Genomic DNA, 21,023 nt, shown 5'->3' with positions numbered 1-21,023 from the left:
TTTGATAATTTAACTCCAATATCGGTTAATTGAATACTTAAACTAAAAGATAATCATATTGTTAATCTAGAGCAATTAACTGTATCGTATTACCAGTTATCTAATTAATTCCTGGTGATTAACACTCTTTGAAATAGGTTGACACTAATTATGATTTGTGATCATTAGAAACATGATAATTGATCAGCTTAATTATAAGTTCAATTTGAGGCTAAATGTTAACAATTAGCTTTTTTTCAAGTGAAAACAATTAAATCATTTTCATTTGAAATGTTTAATCGGAATTACCAATTTCTTTTTATACAGAAATATGAACATAGAGACGATTAATTGTGCTTATAATCACAATTAAAAGTAATTAGAAGGAAGAAAGAAAAAAACAAAGGAAAAAAGGATGAGATAATAGTTACAATTAAAATTTTCGTTTGAGATACAATCAGAAAGATTTTGTAATTAGTTTCGTGTTAATTATCTAAAATGAATCTCTGATTAGATTAACATATTATTTATCGGCTTTGATTGTGTTTTTGTGTGTGTGTGTGTGTGTAGAGTTAATGTCATTATAATCGTAAAGTTGTGATGATCAATTAATTATCTGATTTTCTATTTTGATGATTTGAGAAATACGATGATTGTTGATTATTTTCCCTGTTTTCCATTAATAATTGTTCATTCAGATTTTATGAGCTTTCATCCTGATGGTTTTTTCTTTGTACAAATCACAACAACGAAATTGAAAGAATCAGCCAACTTCAACATGAATTAGGTGATATCTTTGTTTACAATTAGTTGTATATGGTTAATTTTTTTTTCTTCCCTCAACTTTGATTACACAGATACACATAAATACATAGATACACGACAAAATATCTTCGAGTGAGTTGAAGAGAGATAGAGAGAGTGAGAGAGCAAACACACCAAAGAGAACGAGTTAATGCGTAAAAAAAAGTTCTTGAAACATGAAAATTACTCATTTGTTGTTGATTATTACTCGTTCTGTTTGTCCTTGTAACTCCCTTCATGTTGGTTGCTACTCTCGAACAGTTTTTACTTTCTTTTCCCTTGTGTTTGGCTTTCGGTTTTGATTAAACACTTAATTTGGCTGATTTTTTTGTTTGTAATGTTTTTTTGTTGTTTATATTTTAACAAGAATTAATTACGACTCAACAAATTAAAGATCCGACTCGAGCATATCTTTAGTAGGTGTTGTTGTACTTGTTGATGACACTGAGGAAGTTGTTGTATCAGATGTTGTTGTTGTTGTTGTTGTTGTGGTTTTGCTGATTGGGTTATTTGTGCTGATCCTTTGGATTTTTGAAATAAAACTTTTGAAAGTCCTGAATAGATTTGATTAGATGCTGTATCATTGGGTAAATCAGAATCGGAGATTATTTCATAATCTTCCAATTCATCGCCAGTTTCAGCTCCAGTTTCACCGAATTGCATTGAAGGCACTAACTGAAGACTACTGTTATTACTACTGGAAGGTGAAGATGATTCTCGACTTGGACGATCTGCTAATTCAAAATCAAGAGTTCCATCTAATTTTGAATCGGATAAAAGTTGAAGAGATGATTCATCTTTATCCATTTCAAATGATTCTTCAAGTTGATCACATTTTGTAAATGCTTCACTTAATTTTCGTCCTTGCTCCTTTTCGTGTGAACTTGAAATGTTTAAATGTTCAATATCATGAATTTCTGGTGTACATGTTAAGGTTGCTTTAGAGTTTGAAGGTGATAATGATGATGATGGTGTGGAAGACATTGAGTTTCCAAAAAAGTTTCGAACTGTTTGATACCATGATTCAGGAACAACATAGAGAAATACTCCTGGTCCAATAGCAACGGTCATTAAGATGATATATAAAATAACAACACCAGGCACTAAACTACCAATAATCGCCGTTATTGTTAAAAAAACGGTAACCATTGAACAGAATAGACCAGGTTGGTTTTTACGCAATTGCCAGAACCAGTCGACCATTGCACCGCTAATTGTTATTATCTCATTAATGTAATGGGTTAACTCGGGGGCACTTAAAACTGTAGGATGAACAGGTACCCAGCCTTCATCGGGTTCGGGTGGTCGAGCTCGAATCTCAGGCCAAACATAGAAGGACCAACATTGATAAATTGAGGTAACAAGACACACTAAGGAAACAATGGAAAAAAATCTACGAGTCCATGAGACGATTAACCTGTTCCATGAAAGAAATAAAAATCAAATGAATGACAAAATTATAAGTGAAAAAATGATAATAAGATTAACAAAAGAATATACAAAAAGAAACAAATCTTAAGGCTGATATGATGATGATGATGATGATGATTATATTCATATGACTATGACGTAAGTTTATGTTTAAAGGGAAATGAGATAAACATTTAAATGGAAGGGTAAGAGGAGGAGATTAAGATTAAAAATTAGAAGGTTAAATTAAGCTCTTTTTTGGATCTCATGTCCAATCGCAATCAACAAGCGTATGCAAGGTAATTAAAGAGATAGAAAAGGTAAATAAGAGAAAGAGAGAGAGAGAGAGAGAGAAGGAGAAAGAGAAATGTGGAAGAGAAAGAGAAAAAGAAAGGTAGATATTCGAACAAAGGAAAACAGTTATTGGTTGTTTTTAATTTTGTTCTCTTTGTGGAAGAAAAAAAAGACTCACCAGTAAAGACAATTGATGGCAATTAAGAATACAGCTGACACGTAAGGTCTCTCCCATATTAAAATGCTCTGAATGGAGACGAAATATTCCTCAAATGGTGCCAAGAGTAATAATAATTTGGTAGAGAATGAAGTTGGCAGGTTACCATGATCATCATCTTTATTGGAACCATCATATTTATCCTGAGTACTTGGTGAGGTAGTGGACACAACCTTGGATGATATTCTGTCCAATTTATTAGAAAGAGAATTCACAGCTCGACTAAAGAAATTACTCATTCTCCTTAGAATATTGAGAGAGAGAGAGAGAGATCTGATATAATCACAGAAGAATAGAAAATAAAAGAAAGACAATATTTTTGTTTTCGACACAGAGAAGAAAAAAAAGAAGTAGAATAACAACAAACAAGCGAAAAAAAATGAGAGAAACAAACGAAGAAAGAATTAAAAAGAAAGACTCGTAATGTTTGAATAAGAGAAAATGAAACTGAAAGAAAGAGTAAAAACGAACAAAGAAAGAAAAAAAGAAAGAGTAAGTGAGAGAGAAAGAGAATGAGAGAATGAAGATAAAAAGCTGGAGAGGAAAATGAGAGAGAAAGGGAACAACAATTATTAATGTTTTCCAATCACAATTAACACTGTTTACTTTTAGAAAACAATACTCATAGAATAGAGAAGAAGATGATCAGTTATTGGAAACTAATAATAATTCTGATGATGGATGATAAATATGAGAGAGAGAGAGAAAAATGAAAGAGATGAGAAAAAAGGTGAGTCAAAATCTGAGAGAATTTTAAAAATCAAAACAATCGAAAATGAGAGAAAAAAAATTCGATAGATGGAGTTAGTTGTTCGAACTCAATTTACTTTTTCTTCAATTGAATTGACATAAACTCGAAGGAAAAAAAAAGGACAATTCGTCTATGAAACTTTGAACATTCACCACCACCTCGAAGTTGAAAAGTCGACAAAGCAGAGAAGAAGAAACAATGAAAACTAAAGCGAAACAATTAATCATCAAAACCCAAAAGATTTTGACGTTTGGATCGTTGATCGAAATGAAAATGAGTTCGAATCTCAATGAGAACTTTTTTTCTTCCCCAACAATTTCCAATTCTTAATCAACTTAACATCAATTTATTCCGTCCAACAGTTAACCATTTCAAATTTAAATTCCCATTTCACCTGCAATTCATTAATTGCGATCAATTTAATTCCAAATTAACTCTAATCAAGTTTGAGAATTTGGGACTCGATACCAATCGATATTCGATAGTATCTGAATCTTAATCAGATCTTGAGCCTTACCAAATTTTTTGTTTATTTTTTTTTCTTCTCTTGAAAAGTGAACAAATTTGATTGTTTTAAAATAGTGAAATTACCTATTTGTGATTTTTGGAAAATAAATTGAAATCTTCTCTTCTCTAATGGCTGCAACCAGGAGACTTCAAAAGGAATTACAAGATATCAGGAAATCTGGTATGAAATCATTTCGAGACATTCAAGTGGATGAACACAACATGCTGACCTGGCAAGGGCTCATTGTACCAGACAATGTACCTTACAATAAGGGTGCCTTCCGAATTGAGATTAACTTTCCACCTGAATATCCCTTTAAACCTCCCAAGATCACCTTTCGTACGAAAATATACCATCCAAATATCGATGAGAAAGGACAAATTTGTTTACCCATAATAAGTGCAGAAAATTGGAAACCAGCGACCAAAACGGATCAGGTTATTCAATCTTTGGTTGCACTAGTCAACGATCCTGAACCTGAACATCCATTGAGAGGTGATTTAGCAGAAGAATACAGTAAAGATCGGAAGAAATTCATGAAGAATGCTGATGATTATACCAAAAAATTTGCTGAGCGACGTCCATCAGATTAGAGAAAGAAAAAAGCAAAAAGCAAAACACAAAACACAAAAAGTAATCGACCAAAAGAAAAAATCAAAAAAAAAATAATAACAATAATTCAACTAAATATAAAAAGGATCAATCGTCAAGTGATTAACTGTCAAAATTATTGAATCGATAATTGGATTCGAAGGCGCAAGAGAGACAGACGAAAGCGTTTTGGTTTTAATTCGGATAAAAAAAAAGAGATACGTTTTTGTCATAACAAAAAAAAAGAGAAGAAAAAAAATCAAAACAAAGTAAATTGACCAATAATTCATTGTCTTTATAAGTGACAACCATATTAATTAACGAAGATCATCAATTAATTTTCCTTACCTTTTAGTTTAAATGACAAAAGAAAACAAATGATTAACTGATTGTGTCCATGAAGAGAATGAAAATTAATTGTTTGACTAATTACACTCAAATTTTGAGAAGGTCACTTAAAATTAATAAACAATTAACGGTTGATTAATTGAAATTGTTTCCACTCATCATTTTATACTGATCATTATTGATCATCAAAATCAATTAAACTTTGGATAATCTTTAACTGATCAGTTAATTGTTTTCAAATTATGAGTCTATTTTTTTTTCCTTGCAATTTTTTGATTCTCAACAATTAAAACCCCTTCTTACATTGTGACTTGAGGGTTATGTAATTGTTAACAATTAGAAAATTACTTTAGTTGGTAATGTGATTAATGAAAAGTTGAAATGGTTTGATTATTTTGTTGTGATCAATATTTGTTTTTGATTATTGTTTGATGATGATGATGAATGGGAATTAATTTACAATGAAACAAAAGATTTGCAAATGATTAATTAGAGATTAGGTTAACATCGTACAGAATATAATTGTTTACAATTGTCACAATTAACTGATTAACTTGAGTAGGTTTAGATTTGGATAACCGCAGATTTAAACTAAAATTGATTAGTCCATCTTATTGGTTAATTTACTAAATTTAATTGGATTTTTAAATCATTGCCAACGACTTTTTCCTAGGCTGAAGATCAGTTGAATCATACAATTGGTTAGTTGATGATTTATCACTTGAATTTACAGTTGATGTTGCAGATGATAATGAATCACTGGAAGATTTAAAATTAGATTGAAATTGAGTTTTAAATGCTGCCTTAATTGCGGAAACACGATTACTACTTGATTGATCAAATTTATTTGTTGATGATGAAACTAATTTCTCATTATAACCAAATGATGATGATGATGATGAGGTTGAACTTTTTTCACCAATGGAAGATGAAGGAAGTGAGTGTTTATCTGATCCTAATCCGGGTCTTGATCGTTGTTGAAATGAATTATTGTAATCAACTCGTTTCCCTTTCCCTTGTTTGAATCGTGATTTAGCAAACCAATTTGATTGCATCGCCAAATCCATTAGCTCTTTGGGTACAAATTGATTGGCTCCTTCTAAATTACGAACCAAAGGTCCAGCAAAATCTTTATCTTTCTCGGTGATCAATGTATATGCGATTCCAGTTTTATCTCCCGCTCGACCCGTTCTACCGATACGATGAGTGTGTGTATCAATGTCTCTGGCAACATCATAATTTATCACAGTTCGAACATGTGAAATGTCCAATCCACGAGCGGCTACATCGGTTGCCACCATAATGTTAACTTCTTGCTTCTTAAAAGTACTAATTGCCTTGTTTCGATCGGTTTGGTGCATATCACCATGAATGAGAACAAGATCGAAGCCTCTCTCTTTCAGATTGGCGGCAAGTTCTTCGGAATTTGTTTTCTTGGTGACAAAGATCAAAACGGATCCTGATGAGGTAAATTTCACTAGATTATCAGTTAACCAAAGCCATTTACTTGGTCCTTCCGTCATTACTAAAACGGATTGAGTTACATCTTCATTGGCAACTCCAAGTTCACCTTGGACCACTTTAATTGGATCGGTAAGTGCATGTCGAGCTAATCGTTCAACTTTCCTCTTAAAAGTAGCGGAGAAAAGTAAAGTTTGACGATCGTGTCGAGTATGATCACAAAGGGAACGAATTTGAATACCAAATCCCATATCGAACATCCTATCAGCTTCATCGAGAACCAACATTGTTACTCTTTCCAAATTAGTGGCCTTACATTTAACCATGTCAATCATACGACCCTAAAAACAATTGAAAAATTGAATGAAAATTTTACCCAAACAAAAAAAAATGAAGATTCACTTTTTCTTTGCATCTAATTACTTACCGGTGTTGCGACAACAATTTCTGCTCCGGCTGATAGTTCATTTGATTGTTCCCACTTTGATCCACCACCAAAGCAACATGCGACCCTTAAACCATAAACTTTGGCAAACTTTTTGGCCTCCGTGTGAATTTGTTGTGATAATTCTCGTGTTGGTGCTAAAATTAGGCCAATTGGACCTTCGCCTGGTCTTAATTCCCGTTGATCCATAATGTGAACAAGCATTGGCCATAAATAAGCAGCAGTTTTACCGCTTCCAGTTTTAGCAACTCCAAGTACATCTCGACCTGATAAAGCGATTGGAATTGCTTGACACTGAATGGGAGTAGGTTGATGATAACCCGCCTTAATTACCGCTTTAGTTAATTGCTCGTCAAAACCAAAGTGAGCAAAAGAGATACAAGGTTTAGGAGCATTGGCACCACTAACGGTGATACCAAGGGTTGTTCGTAATTGTTTAGTCTTCTCTTCATCTAAAGCTTGAATTTCATCATGTTCATGGTAAAAATTTCTCTCAAATGGTTTATAGTTGATTTTACTGTGTTCACATGCTGGTAATGGATCAATATATCGTAACTTTTGTCTATTGACAATTGGATTTCCTTGTTCATCATATTCCACAATTTCATCGTCATCATCATCAAAGTTAACATCCAATCCAGCGCGAGGATTTTCCTCCATGTATCGGTAATAAGATTCTTGGACATCTTCCTCTTCAATGTCTAACCTGACATTTGATTTTTCCTCCTTCTTTTTGGAATCAACATTAACTTGCTTCTCAATACCGGCCATGAAAGCATCTAATGGATCCTCTTCTTCATCTTCATCATCCTCATTGTCACGTTTTTTATTATCTTCATCATATTTTCTTGAATCACCATCACAATCACTGATTTCTTGTTTACCATTGTCATCATCATCTTGATCCCAATAACTTTCTTCATCCTCTTCAAACATGCGAGTTTGTTTCCTTTTTTCTTTACCATATGATTTAGGATCTCCTCTTTCATCATCTAAACTATAACCTGTTGGTTTATTAATATTTGAAGGTGGACAAACTTGTGAATAATCAGTTGATGATGAAGATGAGGTTGGACGATGAGAAGAACCAGAATCCGAACAAGATGAATGAAATGTTGACCGAAACTGGAAAGAGTTGAAACCTCCTCGTCGATTCATCGTTAACTTTAACTATCTCGTTAAACAATAAAATCTAATTAGAAGAAAACCAAAAAAATATCCAATTAATAAGCGAAAATTAAATTAAAGGTAAACAATTCAATCATTCAAAAAAAAAGCTTGAGCCTATTCGTACATCTTAAGCCGAACAAAAAAAATCAGCTTAATTTTGAGCCGAAAAACAATTCTAATACTCAGTTAAGGAAATTTTTGTTCTCATTTAGATAAATTTCACTATCGCCATCTAGCGTTTTGTAGATTTTTTGTTTATTTTTGCTCACTTTTGATGTTTATCTTTTTTCTGTAAATTTCAATTGCTGAATTTTACTGAATTTCATTGAGTTTAACTTTAAAAGTGTGAAATTTATTGATCTTCTAAGGAGAGAGAACGAACGTGTTGCAAGAAACGTTAAGAAAAATGACAAACAACAAACCAAATGATGATACTTGTATTTTATCAACTGCATTTCTAATTTTATGTCTTGTGATTTTATTAACTTTCAACTTTAAACTTAAAAAAATACGAAGAAGCCAAGAAAACATTGAATGGTGTACATGAATTTGTTAATTTCTATGTATAATGTACTTATTAGTACCTCAAGTGGTTGATTAGCATGACCGCTCTAAGGCACCACAAGAAGTGGCCTAATCATGTATGAAGACCAACAATCAAGTGATGTTAATTTGCTTTCAGTCCAAACATAACGGTACAAATTGATTTCTCATCTTTCTCTTGACAATAATTTAATTATCCACCCTAATTGTTTTTCTCTGTCAATTGTTTGTAAAATGGACTCTTATGAGAATTTTAGTAAAGATTATTGGACCAATGGATATGCTGTGGTCCCTAATTTCCTTGATTCAAATGATGTCGATTCCATTTTGAAAGAGACCAAAATATCGTGGAAACTTTTGATCTCGATGATAATCGAACTGTATTCAAAACGGCAAAGGGCAACAAGGAAATGACTATTTTCTCAATTCAGGAGATAGAATTTCTTTTTTCTTTGAAGAGAAGGCCCTTTATTCTGATGGCAATCTAATTGTTCCTCGAGGTCAATATTTGCACAAATTAGGTCTTACTCTTCATCATTTCAATCCAATTTTTAAACGGGTAACATTCAATGATCCGAATCAAAAGTCTATTGAAAAGTATTTAATTTGTGGAACCAGCGATTGTCCAGAGCCTGATAATACACTTATCGTTGGTGTCCAAAGTCCAAGTGTTTAAAATGTCAAAATCAAGCTGAATTCTGGGTTGATTGTGCGCCAGTTAGATTGCCCCAGGCCATCCAGGCCTTCCTCTGTCGATTTTGACCCTTTTTTCAAAAGACTCTTTTCTCGTTGTTTTGTTATGTTTTGATATGACGGAGGTTTTGGTCTTAAAATACAACGAAAAAAATAAAAAATAATGAAATACAATGAGAGCGATCACTGAGATAATAAAGGAGAAAACTCGTAATATTATCGACAGGATATAAAGAAATGAGGGTGAACCGATGGTGAAAGGATCACTATAAGTGATCAGGTTATCAATGTCTCTTGTTTCAAATGGACCTCGTCGTCTAAGCATAAGAATCGATAATTGATATTGACCAGAATTCACCCGATTACAGTTGAGATAAATCTTGGACTGATTATAACTCACAACAGTACAATTTTCTATGAATGAAAGTGTTGTAATGTTGACTAAAGTGAAGTTCAAGGGGAAAATATTTGCATATCTTGAATGGAAACCAAGGAGATCGAAGTTCAAATCAAATGTCGGTTCATCAGGAGTGTAGTCTATTTGGATATTAGTTGGACTAAAACATGGATTTACTGTTTGATTCGTAAGTGTAGTTTCTCTGTCAAGATGATAATAAAGTAGAATTAAACAAAAAATAAGAAATATATAAATAAACTATTTAAATTCTTACCTTAAATTAGCAGAATTTGTATCACCGATTGAGCATTCACCCAATGATAATGAACTTCCTCGTCTCCATTGACAATATCGAAGAAAATTACCATTCGGATTAAAAACTTTCGTTGTAAAACAATCAATACATGAATTGTTTAGAAATGGACACAAAACAATTGACTCAGTGTAAGAATACTCATTAAGTAGAATTATGACTCGTGGGTGAGTAAAACCATAGTAATAAATTTGTGAAATTATTCGATCTGCATTACCGATATTTGGATGAGTGAAAGTAGTTTCGTTCGGGTGGGGAAAGACAGAATAAGTTACACTGACAAAGTGAATTGAATATCGATATCTGGTAAAATTACTGTCAGAGGAAAGAACGAGGAAAACATAACCTGGAGTCGCATCGAGAGCCAATGGAATAAAATCGATTATTCGAGTCCAGTTTCCAGTTAGAATATCTGTAAGATAATAACCACTAAAGTCTCTACGTATTGACATTACCTGAAGACGGACAGATTGGCGATAAGAGTTACACTCTGGACCAGATTCATTGAATAAATCAACTTTCCAAAAAGTACTCGTATTTTGGCAGCTGTTAATTGGCCTTGCAAAGTTATCCAGCATCGGATTAAATGGAATCACTGCAATATGATCTCTTTCATTACGATTATAAGAGAACGCAATCAAAGAGAATGAAGATCCGTCGCTCATGATAGAAAAAGAATCAACAAATCGAACTTTGTCAACTGAACCATAACGATCATGAAATGAAATCGAATGAAGTTCGGTGTAGAAATATCCAAGTAGTCCGTTACCCTCACTGTTGATTGCTAAGTTTGAAAGCTGAGAGATGAAGTAAACTGGACTTAGGAGGTCAATTGTAAGAAGACCGAACGAGTAAATCTTTCCCCGAAACTTGAATACTTGAAGAATTTTAAACGATCGAACTGTGGTTTCATAGACATGATGAATATATTCATGCTTAGAAATGTTGTAATCGACATAAGATAGCATGAATCCAAACATAGCTGCTGAAACATTCGTTATATGGAATTCTGAAGTCATTGCAATTTCATAATTTGAACCATTAATGGAAAGCCAACGATGTGTATCAGCGCTATCACGATAAATAGGTCCAGCTATTAGTTGAAAACCATTTTCAGTATAGTTATAATGTGCGAAAAAGATCTGGGTACCCTTCAAGTGCAAGAAGTAGTTGTAATTGGGTCTACGGGAATAAGCTGGATTAAAACGAGTCGCGCTACTTTGTTCACCAACAGCGTTAGGGTCCGTGTTAAGAGCTTGACTCGAATAATCAGTTGTGTAAAATTTGTTATCGGCGAAGAAAAAATAAGGTTCTAGTAAACTGTAGTTGAAAATTGGAATCCAAACATTTGATTCGTGGATAAGAAGATGACAATTAACACCAACTATCGATGAGAGAAATATACAAATTGAAGATAGTCTTTCTAAAGAAATTAAATGAAACATTTTGTTCGAGAGACGAAATTACAAACTTTTAACTGTTCATTTTATCAATTGGATAATTTAACTGTGGTTTACTTTTATTGTTGAAACTAAATTAGGATTATATTAATATTAATCGGATAAGTATTGAGATTTATTTTCATCTTGTATTTAAGAATCCGGAAGTTGGAAGTGAAGTTACAGCTCACAAAGATGTCGAGTTTCTATTCACTGAACCAGAGATTAAATTGACTGGATTTTGATTCGCATTAGAAGATGTTACTCTCGAAAACGGGTGCTTACGGTTCATTCCAAAGTCTCACAAAGAAAATGTCACTCGTAGATTAATGAGAACCGAAGACGATTCGGGGATCAAAGTTTCATTGGATTTCCCTGAAACGAAGTATGACGAGTCTTCATTTCGACCTGTTACTGTGCCGAAAGGATCTTTATTGCTTATCCACGGATTAGTCGTTCGTAAGAGTATGGACCTAATCAATCGAATTCATCTCGATCAGGTTAGTATTAACCTTATCTTGAAGAAACTCTTGTAACCACCTCATCGTTGATTAATCGCTGATGATCATGGTTCATTTATTATGCAATTGTTAGATTGTCCCAGGCCATCCAGGCCTTCCTCTGTCGATTTTGACCCTTTAATGAAGACCTAACCTAATTTAAACACAGGGATAAGTGTGTTGGATAGCTTTTAACCTTTGCCTCCAACCATTTACGCTCATCTTACCAAGATTTTTTATCTTGTCCATTGTGACCAGAACTTTTCTGACCACAGTACGACGAGTATAAAAAACAAAGTGCGCAATGATAGAGATAATAAAGCGATATCTATTAATAGTAATACTATCAACAGGCTATAAGAAGATTCAGGAGGAGAAGCTGAACCGATGGTGAAAATACTTTGGATTTCAATAGATTACGTATGATTAAAAAACACAAAAAAATGAGATTGGAATTCTCATTTTCCCTGAATAATGATTTTAAAGCGATTTGTGTGAATATGTTAAATGTCAAAGAAAAGTTGAAAAACTTAGTAAAACAAGTGAAATGAATATCGGGCAATCAGGATATATTATTTTTGATTATTAATATATCATATGTTTTTAATAGTAAATAAACTTTGAAAAGTCTTTTAAATAAAGTTTAGAGTCAAATCAAGCAACTGAACCTGTCATCTTAAGTTATTCTCGCAAAAGACAATTACTAAGAGTTCATAATAAGTTATGAAGGTATAATTCCGTTGTCATTAGTAATTGCTGTCGATAAAAGCCGTAGTTGAGCTCAACCTGAAAGCTTTAGTTGCTTGATTTTTTTCGAACCAAAATAGAACCGAAACTATTGTTCACAAACTAACAAAGAGTATAACGATCGATAGGCCTTATAAAGGTCTAGTTAAATCTCAAATATCGTAGTGATCTGAAAATCCCCAGGTCACTACAATATAGCGAAGTTGCGCCCTTTGGACATAAATATCTGCCGTTTTTGGGTTCAGAAATAAAAACCGATGATATTTTTGAATAGCCTATGTCAAACTCTATTATCAAAAAAATGGGAGACCTTCCTTTAAGATAATTTAATAACTGTGTTTCTTTCGAGTTTTTGTATTTATAATTCAAAACAAATCTTCCGACTTTTAGACTTTTTTTTCAAAAGACTCTTTTCTCGTTGTTTTGTTATGTTTTGATATGACGGAGGTTTTGGTTTTAAAATACAACGAAAAAAATAAAAAATAATGAAATACAATGAGAACGATCACTGAGATAGTAAAGGAGAAAACTCGTAATATTATCAACAGGATATAAAGAGATGAGGGTGAATCGATGGTAAAAGGATCACTATAAGTGATCAAGTTATCAATGTCTCCTGTTCCAAATGGACCTCGTCGTCTGAGCATAAGAATCGATAATTGATATTGACCAGAATTCACCCGATTACAGTTGAGATAAATCTTTGACTCTTTATACCTCACAACAGTACAGTTTTCTATGAATGAAAGTGTTGTAATGTTGACTAAAGTGAAGTTCAAGGGGAAAATATTTGCATATCTTGAATGGAAACCAAGGAGTTCGAAGCTTAAATCAAATGTCAGTTCATCAGGAGTGTAGTCTATTTGGATATTAGTTGGACTGAAACATGGATTTACTGTTTGATTCGTAAGTGTAGTTTCTCTGTCAAGATGATAATAAAGTAGAATTAAACAAAAAATAAGAAATATATAAATAAACTATTTAAATTCTTACCTTGAAGTAGAAGAATTTGTATCACCGATTGAGCATTCACCCAATGATAATGAACTTCCTCGTCTCCATTGACAATATCGAAGAAAATTACCATTCGGATTAAAAACTTTGGTTGTAAAACAATCAATACATGAATTGTTTAGAAATGGACACAAAACAATTGAATCAGTGTAAGAATACTGATTAAGTGTAATTATGACTCGTGGATGAGTAAAACCATAGTAATAAATTTGTGAAATTATTCGATTTGCATTACCGATATTAGGATGAGTGAAAGTAGTTTCGTTCGGGTGGGGAAAGACAGAATAAGTTGCATTGACAAAGTGCATTGAATATCGATATCTGGTAAAATTACTGTCAGAGGAAAGAACGAGGAAAACATAACCTGGAGTCGCATCGAGAGCCAATGGAATAAAATCGATTATTCGAGTCCAGTTTCCAGTTAGAATATTTGTAAGATAATAACCACTAAAGTCTCTACGTATTGACCTTACCTGAAAATGGACAGTTTGGCGATAAGCGTTACACTCTGGACCAGATTCATTGAATAAATCAACTTTCCAAAAAGTTCTCGTACTTTGGCAACTGTTAATTGGCCTTGCAAAGTTATCCAGCATCAGATTAAATGGAATCACTACAATATGATCTCTTTCATTTCGATTATAAGAGAACGTAATCAAAGAGAATGAAGATCCGTCGCTCATGATAGAAAAAGAATCAACAAATCGAACTTTGTCAACTGAACCATAACGTTCATGAAATGAAATCGAATGAAGCTCGGTGTAGAAATATCCAAGTAGTCCGTTACCCGTACTGTTGGTTGCTAAGTTTGAAAGCTGAGAGATGAAGTAAACTGGCCTTAGGAGGTCAATTATAAGAAGGCCGAACGAGTAAATCTTTCCCCGAAACTTGAATACTTGAAGAATTTCAAACGATCGAACTGTGGATTCATAGACATGATGAATATATACTTGCGTATAAATACTGTAATCTCCATAAGATAGCATTAATGTAAATATACTCGCTGTAGAATTCATTATATTGGCGCCTGACATTATTGCGATTTCATAAAAGGAATCATTAATTGAAAGCCAGCGATGAGTATTAAGGTATCCGTAAAAAAAAGGTCCGGCTATTAGTTGAAAACCATTTTCAGGATAGTTATAATGTGCGAAATCGATATCGCCGCCCTTCCTGTGCAAGAAGTAGTCGTAATTGGGTCTGCGAGAATAAGCTGGAGTAAAATGAGTCGCGCTACTTTGTTCACCAACGGCGTTAGGGTCCGTGTTAAGAGCTTGACTCGAATAATCAGTTGTGTAAAATTTGTCACCAGTGAAAAAGAAATAAGGAAATGTTAAATTGTCGTTGAAAATTGGAATCCAAACATTTGATTCGTGGATTAGAAGATGACAATTAGCACCAACTATCGATGAGAGAAATATACAAATTGAAGATAATCTTTCTGCAGAAATTAAATGAAACATTTTGTTCGAGAGACGAAATTATTAAAAACAATTAACTGTTCATTTTATCAATTGGATAATTTAACTGTGGTTTACTCTTATTGTTGAAACAAAATTAGGATTATATTAATCGGATAAGTATTGAGATTTATTTCCATCTTGTATTTAAGAATCCGGAAGTTGGAAGTGAAGTTACAGCTCAGAAAGATGTCGAGTTTCTATTCACTGAACCAGAGATTAAATTGACTGGATTTTGATTCGCATTAGAAGATGTTACTCTCGAAAACGGGTGTTTATGGTTCATTCCAAAGTCTCACAAAGAAAATGTCACTCGTAGATTCATGAGAACCGAAGACGATTCGGGGATCAAAGTTTCATTGGATTTCCCTGAAACGGATTATGAAGAGTTTCCATTCGACTTGTTACTTTGCCGAAAAGGATCTTTATTGCTTATCCACGGATTAGTCGTTTGTAAGAGTGTGGACCTAATCAATCGAATTCACCTCTATCAGTTTATACATTTCATGTAATCGAGCAGTTTGAGATCAAATGGTCACCGACCGATTAATTGGTCTCAACAGAACGTCTTCCATTTCCAAGATTTTATTAATAATCAACAAGAGACGCAAAAGAGAAAGTGATATTTTCTGATATTATTTTTACATTGTAACAATTTACTAATCAAAACAGAAAAAAACATTGAGCAATTCAGAAATTGCGACCTCAATTGACAAAGATCATTTGATTATAATGATTAGAAAAAGTTAATCAGTTTCACTTAAAACCAAGTTAAACTTGTCAACTTCCTCATCAAATTCAAATCGAGATTCATATTTATTAATAATAGAGAATATCGAATCTCTGGTCTCTTATATTATAACAGTAAAAGTAACAATTAAACGGAAAATTAAATTAAATGACAAACAAGTTAACTAAATTTCAGAATTTAAAAAATTTTCCAATTATAAGTCCATCAGTGAACACAAATCTCTGCAAACATTGTAAAGGCAAAACCTCATTACCTTGATAATTTTCTATTTTCTTTCCTTCCTTTTATTCACAATTAAATTGATCACAATTAACTTATTTTAAAATTAAATTCGTTTCTCAACTTGATCAACAATTAACTCTTGAGTCAAAATCTGAGAGAATTTTAAAAATCGAAAATGAGAGAAAAAAAAATTCGATAGATGGAGTTAAATGTTGGAACTCAAAGTGAATCATATGTTATTGTTTTCACATTTTCTTTACATTTAAATTGTATTTTTTTTGTTCCACTCATTAATTAGTCAATTTAGTAATTTAAGATTTTTTAATTATCTTGCATAAAACTTTAGTATTAACCTTATCTTGAAGAAACTCTTGTAACCACCTCATCGTTGATTAATCGCTGATAATCATGGTTCATTTAACAGAATCTTTATATTATCTAAGACCTCGTTGGGGAAAAAATCTTAGATGGAAAAATGGCCGCCGACCTTTCGATCCTGCCAAAATTGAAGCGAATCCCCATGAACGGACACCACTCAGATGTAGAAACAGTGTAATCCCTAGAAAAGGACAAAAAGAAGGTATGTATTCTCTGTATTTCTTGATTCTAATGAGAGTTTACCTAATTGTTCTGATAATTGTTCTTTTCTTTTCTCTCTCAATTTTATTCTTTTTCGTTTTCTTTTTCCATAGACGTTGTTTGTATTAAAGAAATGTTGAACCTTTTCGCTTGTATGAAGCTTAACGATTTAAATGAGAAAGAATGTCCAAAGGAATTAGATGCTTTCCAAAAGTGCTATGGTAAATTTGTTGTAAGTAGTTGTGATTTTTATTTGATTCTTTTTCTTTTTCCAAAAATTCATTTCACTCATCTAACTATCGGAATTTTCTTTCTCATCATTTCAGGAGGATTTCCAAGCAAAACAACTTATCAAAGATCACATGGAACCAATACCCGGACAAACCAAATTAACTTCTCATCAAGTTAATGTTATGTTGAAACGTTATCCTCAAAAAATTGATATTTAATTTAGTTGAATAGTCTTAAGGTAATAATAGATTGTAGATAAAACCAAACTATTTCATAAGTTAAGAGATTTTTCTTAGCCATTGATTGATACAAATTATATTGTAAAAATCAGAATGAAAAAAAAACCAAAACAACTCGAAATCTATTGAGAGGTTGAACAAATTTTTTATTTTAACAAAATTTAAAATTAGTTAACGGGTTACATGAATTAATTGGAATATTAATCGATAGAGAAAAATGATCAAAACAACAACAACATTGTAAAAGTGATAATAATAATAATAATCAGAAATGAAAGGAAAAAGGATCAACATAAAAGGAAAACAAAATTTCAAGGAGATAATCAAAATTTGGATCAACTGGATTTTTTTTCTTGGATTAACTGTAAATCATTTGGATATAAATTGTTGAAAGGAAAGAAGGAGGATCAAGAAGAGGAAGATAAATGAATCGAATTGGTTAATTGTCTTTGGATTTGGATTATTCAATTAGCATCAGCTAAATCTTTTTCCTTTTGATAAGCTGCTTCGATGGCGGATGTTACCGCAAAGGAGAAATCAGTTTTTTCCAATGAATGGATACCCTCAATGGCCGCCCCACCAGGAGCAATAACGGAATCACGAAGTTGATCTGGATGGACACCCGATTCAAGAAGAGTTTGAGCTCCACATTGTGAAGTTTTAGCGGCAAAACGAATAGCCATATCTCGACTAAGACCAACCTTAAAGGCTCCATCAGCCATGGCGGAGATGAAATAATAAGCGAAAGCTAAACCATAACCACCGGTGGCACAAGCAGCATCAATCTGATCTTTTGGGACAAATTCTAACTTGGCAATACGAGAGAGTAAGGTTCTTAATGGAGCTGAGAGATGTTTCGAATCGGGATCACAGTCAATGGCACAAACACCAAGACCATAAGCACAACCAGCGTTAATCATAATCCGATGGAATTCAATTTTATACTTATCAGGATGATCAGGATTCAACATGGTTCTTTGAATTTCATCACTGGAACAATGGGAGACCAATGAAAGTATATAAAGAGGATGCTTCATGTAGGGAATATAATTGGTACAAAAGGCTCGAGGACGATCAGGTGAACCTTTGTAACACTCTTTGATTACCGCACCATGGAAACAAAGGAAAACAATATCACAATCGAAACGGGAAAATATTTCCAATGTTCGTTTACAAGTTTTGATTCCTTTGTTTTTAAAATGGTCCATATTTTTACCCGAAGGAGAAGCAACATGAATCTGATTGGCCTGAATTTGACCGAAATCAATTAAACCTTCAACAATGGCCTCAGTGATTTTACCCGCACCAATGAATCCAATTTTAGCCTCGGGAAGATCAAGATCACCTCGTTTCCGTGAAGATGATCGAGATCGTTTCTTACCAGCTGAACTTGCATGTTCAGTAGTTGAACCTTTCGATTTTGACTTACTTTTACCGGCACTCGAACCCGGAGAAGAACCCGGAGTAGAACCTGGAACTGAACCTGGAGCTTGAGCCTCAGTCTTTGAACCAGCACCAGCCGATGGAGAACGAGCCACCTCACCACCACCAGCTTCACTAAAAGCTTCACCTTCAGCGGTTGAACCGGTAACATTAGTTTGTGAACCAGGAACTTCAGCCTTTAAAAGAAAACAAAAACGTGAAAAGAAATTTAATTTTCATAATTAGTTGAACAATTAATGATTATTCTTCTAATTTGATTTGATTATCTTGATTATTAATCAAGATAAATCACTTACCTGTGAGGCTTCACCTTCAGGAGGGTTACCCTCTTCGGGGACATTGGTATTTGACATGATTAAGTCAAAAGTTAATTAAGATGAAACAATTTAATACTAACTGAATTTAAAGTGAAATTGAAAATTTTGCTGATCAATAGGGTTTTCCTTTAATTAACCTGATCACTTACAAACAAACAAATTAAATGATTGGTTAACAATTGAACTATTAAATGAATTTAAGATTCTAATTGTTAATGTAAGTAACAATGGTTTAATTGTAAAAAGTTAGAAACAAATTGTTGATCAACAATAGTATTAGATTAAAGTAAATTGAAAAAAAAGGTGATGATCAACCAGTTTTACAACAATACAATTAAATTTAATCAATTTGTGAAATTTAATCATCAATTAGTAGGACAATCAAGGGGATGAGAGTAAATTAATTAACATTGTTACCTCTTTGATTGAATAAATTATTAATCGATGATAATTTTTTTCTTTGAAAATTTAACAATAAAATTTAATTTTCTTAATTTTCATTTACAATTTAGTATCTTTATATTTATCTTCGTCTTCACCATCACTTGGACTCGAGGGTGATTTTTGTGGACTCGGCGGGTTTGATGTTCCCGTTGTTGTTTGTCTAGTTGAGTTTCGTCCTCCCCCTCGGGTCAGATTTAGACTTGAATGATGAACGGGAGTCGTCCCATTGGGAGTGACAGCAGCTGAGGTAGATTGTTGACCTGAGGGCGGCGGTGATGATTTACGTTCAGCTTCCAGAATTCGATGAGCGGCTCGATCCAATTCTTCGGGTGTCATGTTAAAAGCTTCAGCGATTTCCCGTTGAGTAGCACGTAAGAAACCAGGGTCACAGAATTTGCCCAATCCTTGTTCCTGAAGAACCCGACCGACCAGCGATTCGGCTGAGCCGACAACCTCCATGGATCTTTTATCATTCATATTACCAGGAACGGGAATATATTGTTTTTCTGAAGCTTTACCATGATAAGAGGCTCTCAGTGGACTTCCTCTTGATCCAAAGACCGATGCTTCCGGAAGAAAACCAGCCACGGCCATTGCTGGAACGGGGACAAACCTAAGAGAAGCGGCAACATTAGACATGGCTCGACGTCGATGAGAATGAGAATGACGAGGTGACTTATCACAAAAAGATTCATCATCTCCTCTACTTCCCCCAGAACGAGGACGAGCTGAGGTTGGAGCAGAATTTGACCCATGACCTGAACTAATTTTATTACTAATCGAAGAGATTCCCGAACAAGAATTCAAATCTCTTGGGTCAATGGAATGATGAGAAAAGTGTCTACTAGATAAAAACGAACCAAGGCCAATCGAAGATCGAGTTGGTGGTGTCGGCGGTTTATCGGTGGGTAGGTCACTTGTGGTTAGATTATAATCTAAGGTTAAATTTGTTAAACTATTTGAACCAATATAAAGTCGAGATAAGGCCAAAAGTGAAGGAGAATTTGATTCTGAACTTTCCTGTTTCGATAAACAGGGAAGATGCCGACGGAAAGACGATGATTTAATGATATGTTTACGAGGAGGTGGAGTGGGAGGTTGAGGTCGGTTAATTTCATCTTCATCAATGGAAACACTAAATTAGTCCAACAATTAGTTTTAGAAAATATTAGAAAACAACAAAATGATTAGTAAACTAAAATGGTAACAAATCAGTTAATCAGTTAGATTTTCATTTCAATCATCAAAATGATCAAAAAAGTCACAATCAAAACGCAATCAATTGGAAGTTGAAAACAATCAAACTAAATTAGTAAATCAAAGTGAAAAGGGATTAGGTGAAAATTGATTGTTTTCCAAATTGATTAGGTAACGATAATCAAGGTAATTTCTTAATCCGAGTTCTAATCATATTCTCATGTTTACAAGTTGATTGTTACCTAAATTGTTGTTGTTCTGGTGTCAAATTAAATTGGTTGTCTAATTTTCTGTTCAACTAGTTGATTCTGATTAATGATTAACTGTCAATTAGCTTATTACAAAACAGTTAAGATTTTTAATCCACTGAGAATGATTATTTTGTTTTTCTCCATCAAAATCATTCAGTTGATTGAAATCATCTGATAATGACATGAACAATTAAATCGATTCCCTGACAATCAACTCGATTAACATTATTTGATACGGTTAATCATATAAATACACAAACAATTA

The 21,023-nt window shown here is 33.3% G+C and overlaps 7 protein-coding genes and 2 pseudogenes across 9 annotated transcripts in view; 4 read left to right on the top strand and 5 right to left on the bottom strand.

Annotated features, from left to right (window-relative positions):
- Window positions 1-218: 218 nt before the first annotated feature.
- On the bottom strand, window positions 219-3,399 carry LOC128387850 (reticulophagy regulator 3-like). 2 transcript variants are annotated; one of them, XM_053347126.1, is made up of 3 exons: window positions 2,666-3,399; window positions 1,304-2,200; window positions 1,172-1,268 (listed from the first exon to the last, which is right to left on the bottom strand). In XM_053347126.1, exons 1-3 carry the CDS (start codon window positions 2,941-2,943, stop codon window positions 1,172-1,174), a joined length of 1,272 nt encoding a protein of 423 aa, XP_053203101.1. In that variant the 5' UTR covers window positions 2,944-3,399. The 2 variants fall into 2 exon arrangements, with proteins under 2 accessions (XP_053203100.1, XP_053203101.1); XM_053347125.1 differs by having other exon boundaries at window positions 219-2,200; window positions 2,666-3,394.
- Window positions 3,400-3,962: 563 nt separating this feature from the next.
- On the top strand, window positions 3,963-5,041 carry LOC128387853 (ubiquitin-conjugating enzyme E2 L3). Its single transcript, XM_053347128.1, has one exon. It carries the CDS (start codon window positions 4,092-4,094, stop codon window positions 4,554-4,556), a length of 465 nt encoding a protein of 154 aa, XP_053203103.1. The 5' UTR covers window positions 3,963-4,091; the 3' UTR covers window positions 4,557-5,041.
- A 246-nt stretch (window positions 5,042-5,287) lies between these two features.
- Window positions 5,288-8,091, bottom strand: LOC128387846 (ATP-dependent RNA helicase DDX42-like). Its single transcript, XM_053347121.1, has 2 exons — window positions 6,791-8,091; window positions 5,288-6,704 (listed from the first exon to the last, which is right to left on the bottom strand). The coding sequence occupies exons 1-2, from the start codon at window positions 7,964-7,966 to the stop codon at window positions 5,547-5,549; spliced, it is 2,334 nt and encodes a 777-aa protein (XP_053203096.1). The 5' UTR covers window positions 7,967-8,091; the 3' UTR covers window positions 5,288-5,546.
- An 803-nt stretch (window positions 8,092-8,894) lies between these two features.
- LOC128387818 (phytanoyl-CoA dioxygenase domain-containing protein 1 homolog) lies at window positions 8,895-12,399 on the top strand (annotated as a pseudogene).
- Window positions 12,400-12,996: 597 nt separating this feature from the next.
- On the bottom strand, window positions 12,997-14,307 carry LOC128387817 (uncharacterized). The gene is made up of 2 exons (XM_053347090.1): window positions 13,604-14,307; window positions 12,997-13,531 (listed from the first exon to the last, which is right to left on the bottom strand). Exons 1-2 carry the CDS (start codon window positions 14,305-14,307, stop codon window positions 12,997-12,999), a joined length of 1,239 nt encoding a protein of 412 aa, XP_053203065.1.
- A 462-nt stretch (window positions 14,308-14,769) lies between these two features.
- Window positions 14,770-15,807, top strand: LOC128387815 (phytanoyl-CoA dioxygenase domain-containing protein 1-like; annotated as a pseudogene).
- Window positions 15,808-16,308: 501 nt separating this feature from the next.
- Window positions 16,309-17,404, top strand: LOC128387854 (uncharacterized). Its single transcript, XM_053347129.1, has 3 exons — window positions 16,309-16,637; window positions 16,750-16,868; window positions 16,963-17,404. Exons 1-3 carry the CDS (start codon window positions 16,466-16,468, stop codon window positions 17,083-17,085), a joined length of 414 nt encoding a protein of 137 aa, XP_053203104.1. The 5' UTR covers window positions 16,309-16,465; the 3' UTR covers window positions 17,086-17,404.
- Window positions 17,405-17,543: 139 nt separating this feature from the next.
- On the bottom strand, window positions 17,544-18,986 carry LOC128387851 (pyrroline-5-carboxylate reductase 3-like). The gene is made up of 2 exons (XM_053347127.1): window positions 18,846-18,986; window positions 17,544-18,725 (listed from the first exon to the last, which is right to left on the bottom strand). The coding sequence occupies exons 1-2, from the start codon at window positions 18,900-18,902 to the stop codon at window positions 17,571-17,573; spliced, it is 1,212 nt and encodes a 403-aa protein (XP_053203102.1). The 5' UTR covers window positions 18,903-18,986; the 3' UTR covers window positions 17,544-17,570.
- Window positions 18,987-19,361: 375 nt separating this feature from the next.
- LOC128387842 (muscle calcium channel subunit alpha-1-like) overlaps window positions 19,362-21,023 on the bottom strand; it is a 33,420-nt gene continuing 31,758 nt past the window's right edge. The window contains exon 23 of one of the 2 annotated variants that reach the window (XM_053347116.1): window positions 19,362-20,445. In XM_053347116.1, coding sequence (XP_053203091.1) covers window positions 19,368-20,445 — 1,078 coding nt within the window. In that variant the 3' untranslated portion in view covers window positions 19,362-19,367. The remainder of the gene's footprint in view (window positions 20,446-21,023) is intronic. The other variant, XM_053347117.1, reaches the window with a different exon arrangement.

The sequence above is a fragment of the Panonychus citri genome, unplaced genomic scaffold (assembly GCF_014898815.1).
Source record: "Panonychus citri isolate SS breed McGregor unplaced genomic scaffold, ASM1489881v1 Contig00094, whole genome shotgun sequence".
Classification (NCBI taxonomy): Eukaryota; Metazoa; Arthropoda; class Arachnida; order Trombidiformes; family Tetranychidae; genus Panonychus; species Panonychus citri.
Note: the sequence above shows the minus strand (reverse complement) of the source record. Positions and strands in the feature narration are given on the sequence as shown.

Excerpts from the sequence above, each read along its gene's own strand:
- LOC128387850 (XM_053347125.1), bottom strand. The coding sequence starts at position 2,943 with ATGAGTAATTTCTTTAGTCGAGCTGTGAATTCTCTTTCTAATAAATTG. Across the intron at positions 2,201-2,665 it reads GCCATCAATTGTCTTTACTG|GTTAATCGTCTCATGGACTC; the intron begins GTGAGTCTTTTT and ends TTCATGGAACAG.
- LOC128387853 (XM_053347128.1), top strand. The coding sequence starts at position 4,092 with ATGGCTGCAACCAGGAGACTTCAAAAGGAATTACAAGATATCAGGAAA.
- LOC128387846 (XM_053347121.1), bottom strand. The coding sequence starts at position 7,966 with ATGAATCGACGAGGAGGTTTCAACTCTTTCCAGTTTCGGTCAACATTT. Across the intron at positions 6,705-6,790 it reads AAATTGTTGTCGCAACACCG|GGTCGTATGATTGACATGGT; the intron begins GTAAGTAATTAG and ends AATTGTTTTTAG.
- LOC128387817 (XM_053347090.1), bottom strand. The coding sequence starts at position 14,307 with ATGAGCGACGGATCTTCATTCTCTTTGATTACGTTCTCTTATAATCGA. Across the intron at positions 13,532-13,603 it reads ACAAATTCTTCTACTTCAAG|AGAAACTACACTTACGAATC; the intron begins GTAAGAATTTAA and ends TCATCTTGACAG.
- LOC128387854 (XM_053347129.1), top strand. The coding sequence starts at position 16,466 with ATGGTTCATTTAACAGAATCTTTATATTATCTAAGACCTCGTTGGGGA. Across the intron at positions 16,638-16,749 it reads TAGAAAAGGACAAAAAGAAG|ACGTTGTTTGTATTAAAGAA; the intron begins GTATGTATTCTC and ends CTTTTTCCATAG. Across the intron at positions 16,869-16,962 it reads AGTGCTATGGTAAATTTGTT|GAGGATTTCCAAGCAAAACA; the intron begins GTAAGTAGTTGT and ends TCATCATTTCAG.
- LOC128387851 (XM_053347127.1), bottom strand. The coding sequence starts at position 18,902 with ATGTCAAATACCAATGTCCCCGAAGAGGGTAACCCTCCTGAAGGTGAA. Across the intron at positions 18,726-18,845 it reads CTGAAGGTGAAGCCTCACAG|GCTGAAGTTCCTGGTTCACA; the intron begins GTAAGTGATTTA and ends TTTCTTTTAAAG.